Source organism: Malania oleifera, chromosome 4, assembly GCF_029873635.1.
Source record: "Malania oleifera isolate guangnan ecotype guangnan chromosome 4, ASM2987363v1, whole genome shotgun sequence".
NCBI classification, from domain to species: domain Eukaryota; kingdom Viridiplantae; phylum Streptophyta; class Magnoliopsida; order Santalales; family Ximeniaceae; genus Malania; species Malania oleifera.
Window position 1 is genome coordinate 74,139,284 of NC_080420.1, and position 8,253 is coordinate 74,147,536.

General features: G+C 38.1%; 1 protein-coding gene across 1 annotated transcript in view; it reads right to left on the minus strand.

Moving 5' to 3' along the window:
• The window catches only part of LOC131154138 (katanin p80 WD40 repeat-containing subunit B1 homolog KTN80.4), a 38,097-nt gene extending 30,839 nt beyond the window's left edge, over positions 1-7,258 (minus strand). Inside the window, exons 1-6 of the mRNA XM_058106680.1 lie at positions 7,168-7,258; positions 6,359-7,057; positions 5,924-6,054; positions 5,468-5,585; positions 5,145-5,371; positions 3,879-3,981 (exon numbers count right to left, since the gene is read on the minus strand). Of these exons, the coding sequence (XP_057962663.1) occupies positions 3,879-3,981; positions 5,145-5,371; positions 5,468-5,585; positions 5,924-6,054; positions 6,359-6,386 (607 nt within the window). The 5' untranslated portion in view covers positions 6,387-7,057; positions 7,168-7,258. The remainder of the gene's footprint in view (positions 1-3,878; positions 3,982-5,144; positions 5,372-5,467; positions 5,586-5,923; positions 6,055-6,358; positions 7,058-7,167) is intronic.
• Between the last annotated feature and the right edge of the window lie 995 nt (positions 7,259-8,253).

Here is an 8,253-nt window from a genome sequence, read left to right on the forward strand (position 1 = left end):
AATTGTTTCCACTTCAGATTTTTCCTTTATCAAATAAACCCAACTTAATCTCATGTGATCATCAATAAAGGTCACAAACCATTTTTTGCCAAAATACGTAGATGTTCTACATGGGCCCCAAATATCACGGTAAATAATAATAAATGGTGTAGTTGGTTTGTAGGATTGGGTGGCAAAGGATGCACGATGATGTTTAGCAAACTGACAAACTTCACATTGAAAAGAAGATGGACTTTTCTTCCGAAATAAATTGGGAAACAAGTATTTTAAATATTGAAAACTAGGATGGCCTAACCTATAATGTCATAACATGATATCATTATCTTTGAAAACAGAACTGAATTTAAGCAAGTACTTTGACATTGTCTACTCAAGTTAGGTCCATCGTCAAAATAATAGAGTCCATCTTTTTCCTTAGCACTGCCAATCATCCTCCACATGGTCAATTCCTAAAACTCACAATAAGAAGAGTAGAAATTAGCTTGACATTGATGATCAGAGGTAATTTTACTTATGGACAACAAATTGCAAGACAAATTTGGAACGTGGAGCACATCATGGAGAGTTAACAACGAAGTGAATTCGATAGTTCCTATCCCAGAAATTTTCAAGAGTGAACCAACTACAATGTTGACCTTTTTATTGCCTGCACACAGGCTATAGGATGAGAGCAATTTGGAGCAACCAGACATATGATCAATTACGCCATAATCAATTATCCAAGAATGAACAAAATTAGAAATAACACCTAAAAACGCAATAGCAAGAGAGTTACCCTTCTGTACCAAAGAACAAGACGGAGTTAAGGACAGTTTTGGAGATTGAAACAATTTGTACAGATGCTCTAATTGCTCCTTGATAAAAGGGACTACATCCAAGTTGGTAGAAGGCTCCTGAGTCTCTTCAGTAGTGGCTTGGTAGGCGTGACTGTCACGTTTGGATTTTGGCATCCAATTTGCTAGTTTACCATGAAGCTTCCAACATGTCACCTTCGTATGCCATGGTTTTTTGCAATGCTCGCACCACGGTTTCTTACGCCAGTCGTTGTCTAAATCAACACCTCTTGACACAAGAGCAAAGCTCTCAGGTTCCAGGTTAAAACCATATCGATGTTGCGCAGCATGATTTTTCTCCTTGACTCCTCACGTCTAACTTCAAAAAAAACTTCCCGAATAGAGGACAATGGCTTCCTGCTGAGAATGCGGCCTCAGACCTCATCCAAACTCCAATTAAGACCGGCTAAAAACATGTAAACCAGGTCATTTCCTCTTTCTTCTTGTGGTGAGCGAGCATGGTTGTTCGAATTCTCCCAAACATCATCATTACACTGATCAAGTTCCTGCATCGCGTTACCAATTCATTTTAATAAGTAGCAACATCGCAATCATTTTGCTTGGATCTCCAGAGTCGAGCTTTCAACTCAAATATTTGAGAAGAATTCTCCAGGTACGAATAAAGATCTTGAACAGCTTGCCAGACATCTTTAGCAATGGGAAGAAATAGGTGAGGTTTTCCAATGGCAGGTTCCATGGAATTGATGAGCCAAGCAATAATAAGAGAATTTTCGGACTGCCATTTTTTTAGATCAGGGTCACCAGCAACAGGTTTCGATATTTCGCCAGTCAAATGCCCTATTTTGCCTCTGCCATCAATCACCAATTTTACGAGCCCACTCGAGATAGTTGTGCCCATTGATTTTTGTAATTGTGAGATAAAGAGCTGAATTCTGGAATAGTAATCAGCAGATACAGACCTGGAAGGAATAGTGATTTTGAGCGGAATGGTTTCGGAAGTACTAGAAGAGCCGGTAGGGTTTCTTTGGGCACCGGTCATCGCCGACTTATATGACATCGTCAAAAGAAAGAACAAAATAAAAAAAGAGCACGAGGCTCTAATACCATGAAGGATTTTTTAGAAGAAGAATAACCATTCTTATTGAATTTCAAGAGACACGATTACAAGATAAATAGTTGAGGAAGGCCACCAAATTAGGAAGGCCACAAAATCAGCAAATCAAATCACCAAAAAATCAGCAAATCAAATCAGCAGATCTCTAGGCTAGAAAACAGGAAACTGAAACTACTAGAATCTGAAATAGTAATTTCAGATTTTATTCAAAAAACAGAATTTCCTAATTTATTCCCTAGAAATCCAACAAGGAGTGTCCTTCACAACCATCTAGCAACCATGCATGAAGAAAACAGTGGGCATTATCATCTTGAGAACACCCAAACAGAACAGACATTTCTGGGCTAATATCGTTGTAAGGACCCCTCACCTGCAACATATTGTTTTGTGTACAACATGGTTTGACAGAACCACATTAAAATCAGCATTTGTTTCTCTATCCCTAATCTCGCTTTCAGTTAACTTTTCTTGCATGTGACAAAATTGATTGCATCTGCACTTTGTATTAGTTTTTAGTTTGCAGACAAAAAAAAAAATTGAATAAACATGAGAGATGAACTTCCAAGGGCCATATAAGTAGCTCCACACATCCCACCAATTCAATGAAGGCCACACTCACTCCTTATAACTCCAACAAAGAGTTAGGTTCCAAAAAAAATGTTCTTAAACACTTCTTACTGCAGTCCAGTAATTTGTCCTGAAATACATATAAATCATGCAAACCTTATTCGTAAAGAAAAAAAATCTTCAAAGAACTGATAGGAACTATCAAATCAAATGATAAATGCATAGGTAAGAGTGGCGCACACATTGCATGGATAACAACATAGTATTTTTTGAAGGACAAACAAATGGTTAAGGCAACCTAGAATCGCATAAAACATAGTTGTGTATGATCAGTGAACAGATTGCAAGAAAACTTTTGAACACCAAGCTTACTGCAACATCATAGTTTTTAACCTAAAAAATTAATAATGGACAATTAAATAATGAATATAGCATTTGTCAAATGGACAAATCTTTACTAATCATTTTTTAAAATTTACTAACCTCGTGAATCACTCAAAGTCATGCTATAAAAATCAAAAAAAAAAAACCACAAAAACCACATATCTTGCATGCAATAGCTTTTAGTTTTCCATTTTATATCAGTATGATAGCAAGGTAATATTAAAGGATAGAAAGATCTATGTAGCAGATTTTTTATTTTTTATTTTGTGGTGGGGGGAGACTAATCCCTATATTATTGTCACCTCATATCATTTAGATTAGCCTGAAATAGCCTTCTCAATTAATCATCTCAAACAGGTATCCATATATGAATTCTAAACACTAGAACATTCTATCCCTTTTTTTCCTGGAGGGGAGGGGGGTGGGAATTAACAGAGAAATTACTAAAGCATTTTTCCCCAACATGAAATACATATCAAGTCTAAAGTACAGATAGTATGGCAATGTTTGGGGGGGGGAGGCGTCCCTAAGCCACAGGACTCGCTTTGTGATAGTAGGGGGAGGGTCGTCACAGTGTATATAGGAAGAAAAAACAAATATTAAAATGCTTCTAATCATAATAATTAGACCAAGGCTAAATTTCCGCAATATGGTAAAAAAGTTGTCCACAAACCCACACATCATGAATTAGTGTATTGTTGCCACTCACCCACATATTATGAATTCTGTTTACATTTCACACTTCAAGCAACTAGTAACTCTTCTTCAAACAGGATATAACCATGTCATTTTAAATGTACAAAGCTCACCACAATCATGTATTTAGATAACAAAATAAAAAAGATACAGTCAGCATCTAAGGGAAAATTGCATACAATGGAGAACATAATCTACACTGCGTCTGATGACAATACTTGATAACTAGGGACTTTCTGTCCATACATTACAATTGATTCAACGCCAAAGAAATTCCCACAAATACCATATATTGGTGTATTATACAGAAAATTATTTCTAACCTGTAGCGAGCAGAAATTCATGGGGATGAAAATCTATGCACTGAATCTGGCCCTCGTGACACTTGAAATCATGCAACAACTTTCCAGCAGTCAGATCCCAAAGCTGACAAGACAGTGGTTTTTGCAGAGATGTTAAAAATAAAACAAAATAGCACAACAGCATGCATATTTGTATTTGTGTCCGTATATGGTATAAAAAGGTTTTAAAAACACAGAATGCAAATCTATGCTCTGAATATACAATCATGAACTTGATATCAAACCACCTCATTCCAGTATCTGCCAAGCTGTTGATGCATGCGCCTATGAGTAAATTATGCTCACTGTGACACATTTATACATAATAGCAATGTGAAAAATACACCAGCATAGCATTGGAACCCAGGGTTTGTAACTCAATGAGCTAGCAGTTAAATGAACTGTGACCAGAAACGTCAGCTTAGCACTGCAGGAAACTTGTGCCGAACTCCACTTCATCTATAGTTCAAACCAGCAGGTTGATTGTATGCATTAAGCTCCCTCTTAATAAAATAGAAAGATCATGAGGGCCCTTAGTTTAAGGAAAATGAACGAGCATTTGTACTCTCGCGTCCATTTTTTTTGGTGACTTGGTTAGGCTCTACACTAAGCACCCTTAGCCTATATTGGGTGCAACAAAGGTGAGGGATACAACAGATCACGAGGGATGGCCTTAGCCCACTTATATCATATAAGGCTGGGCAGGCCCCCCCATCCAATGGCCAGTGGTGGATATGCAATAAAAGGACTAGACTGCCCTTTGTTTTTTTTTCTTTTGTTTCGTTGTTCTTTTTATGGGGGCATTTTGGTTTTTTGAGTGATTAGCATGTCATCTATAAATGTCAATCCAAACATTTGACATGATAACTATATGTCACGTCTAGTCCCATAAACCTTAGTGCCTCCCTACATAAAAGCAAGGGTAAGGCTGCATACATTGTGACGACCCTCCCCTTGCCCTTGCAAAGCGGGGAGCCTTGTGGCCCAGGTAAGCCCTTTTTCTAGCCCTGTAAACCGCAGCCACTGAAATAAATGCACCCATAAACAGCAACAGTAGGCAACACCCTTACTCATCATTGTGTGCAAATGGAAGAATTATCAAAATAAATTCCCATGAAAGCATGTCTAAAGAAATAAAATCCTGTTCCCATGTTTCCCGAAACAACACAGCATATTTTGGACAAATGTATAAATACATATTAAATTGATTTCATACAAATCAGGAAAAAACACGAGAAAATATCTGACCTTCACAGTGTTGTCTTCTCCACCAGATACCACCCAGCGGCCATCAGGGGTAAATCTGATAGCATTAACACCTCGTGTGTGGCCCTTGTATGTGTGAATGCACCCTTTCTTTCTGATATCCCATATCTTAAGGTTTGTATCTAGAGATCCAGATGCAAAGAACTCCCCAAAGGGATGGAAGTCCACAGATATGCAGTTGGATCTGTGACCAGTAAGCGTACGAACAACTACAGGAAAAACCACGTCCCAACAGAAGATATTCAATAGCAATTCAACAGCATAAGATTGACATGATACATACAACAAGTGATGCTTATGCATACTCTTTGCCTCCTCCAAATCCCAAAGCTTTATGGTACCACTTGCCGCTCCTGCAGCTACCAACACTTCTGAAGAGTCGAAACTGACCGAATCAATTCCACTACTGTGTCCAGACAAGCTCTGGCATAAAAAGGCATGTGTACAAGATCAAAAAGTGGAATTTTTGTCATAGAAAAAGTCCTGCTGCCAACATTCTTTTCTTTTTCTTTCTATAATAAGTATTGTTCGTTTACTTCAAACCTAACTTTGGTTAATCTTATAAATCAATCCTACGAAGAGCATTCAGCATAGCATCAATTCCTGGTCCAGCCAAACCATGAAGGGGCATTTGGAAGCAATAGAGGATAAACTGAAGCACGTGCAAACAATGTGAACTGTGGCTAAAATTTTTCAAGAAAATTAAGAGCTAGAAATTCAGGTAAATATTAAGGGTCAGGGAAAGGGGTGTAGGGACTGACCAGTATGGCGTTTGGTTTGCCGATGGCCCATAGATTGACCTTGTAATCTTCTCCTCCTGTGACAAGAACCCTCGATGACTTTCTTCCAATCTTGAGGCAATTAACAGTAGAATTGTGCGCCACAAATTCCTCTGTCCGAATTATTTGGGTCAAGGTAGTTTTTATTGACTAGTATTCTCTCATCCCTCACTCAACTCAAGCTAATAAGTGAAGTCAAAAAACAATTAGCACATATAGAAAAATAGAACACCAACATTTGCAGCAGCAACAGCAACAAAGGTGAAAAATCTACAGAAACGGACGCCTCAAGAAGACGCATTGCAAGAAAGAGAGGAGAATAAATCTACAAATGCGTGCGCAGATCAAGAAATGCATCTAATGCAGGAGCATTCTCATAATCAAAATTAGCCACCAGAATGAGGGGAAAAAGGATACGCAGCTTGTAAGCGCGTTTAGTCGTCATGAGGTCCGTAAAGCAGAGGAAGAAACCAACAGTTGTCGTCGGAAATTGGAACCAAACCTTAGCACCAGCCGCTGAAATTCTGATCTGACCCGAGCCTATTAGAGAAAGACCAGATCTCAAAAACCCACGCCGCCATTTCTCCTTCCCTTCACAACGGCAGGAGAAAACAGCTCACGGGAGATAGCACATTATGAGCTTACCGACACCTTCTCCACAACAGATCAGAAAGAGAGAAGGAGGAGAAGACTGATAACAGACCCGACACACCTTTCCAGCATATTTCGAAAATAAAGAAGAAGAAGAAGAAGAAGAAGAAGAAGAAGAAGAAGAAGAAGAAGAAGCAGTTGGGAGGTTCCTTGAAGCTGACAAGAAGTCTTGTCTGGATAGGCTTTTTTGGCTCTTTCTTCTTCTCAGTGAAAAGGGAAGACAGATTTTCTACGCAGATATCTCCCAAAAGAGCGCAGAGAGTGCGACATAAGCATCACAGTTGAAAATTCGAACGTCCTCAGGAGCACAGAATTTCATCAAGTGCAGCGAATATTCCCCCCCTGGCCAGCCGGAGGAGCCGCCGGAACTCCGAAGATCTTGCTCGGAGATTTTTGACACTTTGAAAGGTGGGAGGCAGCAAGGTAAGAGAGAAGGCCCCTTTCACGATCCCTCCCTCACCACTCCTACCAATAAAAATTAAAATTAAAATTAATAATAATAATAATAATTCTAATTATTATTATTATTATTAATACTAGTTTTCAAAATTAAGGCTCGGGATTGTTTTTTGTACCAAACACGCATCTCCGTCTCCGTCGTGGAGGCGTGAAGGGAGGGATTTCAAATTAGGCTTGCTCATGGTGTCGCACTCCCTCCTATTTCCTGTAGGAATCTAAATCAAAACATTACCCCACCACGTCAACCTTCTCAAACTTCCCACCTTTTTACTTTTATTTTCTTTTATTAGTTTATCTCTTTTGTGGTGGTCTAAGCCCTCCACATGACCCAAGATTTTTTTTTAATAAAAAAAATCAAATATATTACCTTATAAAACTCTTTCTAAAACTTCTACATGATTCGGACAACTCTCATATACGTCACCCTTATTGCTGACTTGGAAATTTTCTTTTACTCAATTTTATCGCAAAACCTCGAACTATAAGAATAATTTTCATATGAGGGACAATTTTGACACTGATTGGGTGAGTATATGTGCAACAATGGTGCGGAGTTGTTGTGGATAAACTTAACTAAGCAGGATAACATGCTCATTGTAATGACCTGCTTAACTAATCATATAATAGAACATAATAAATAAAATAGTCAACCCGAACCTGTGGATAGCGAGGACATCTGTCATACACAGCGGAACCTAGGCAGCAGTAAATGTAAATTACATTCATCAACCATAAATTACATAATATCAGAGTCTACTATATTCGCAAAAATATTGTATTTATATACAATCTCCAAAATATCAAAATAAACTTAAGATCTTATAACAAAAATCTCTTGGTCCTAGATCAAAACTTACCCTTCTATCAGGGAAGCTCAACTCACTCAGCAGCGGCCCTGACCCGCCGATCTCTCCGAGTTTCCTGAAATAATTTAAACTTAGGGTGAGACACCTTGCAGTAAGGATAGCTAAATTAAAATCAGTTGAGTGGTAACATAAATATTTAATATTGTAATATATATACCGTATATTTCACATACCATAAAACATAAATCGTAATATGGTTAAATAAACATATAATTTCATACTTCCAAGTAATCATACTAATCATATATTATCTGATATAATCTATAATGCTAAAAACTACTCAAGATGTATAGCTAGCTGATGTCATGTATTACCCCCCATGACGGGTTGTGCAAC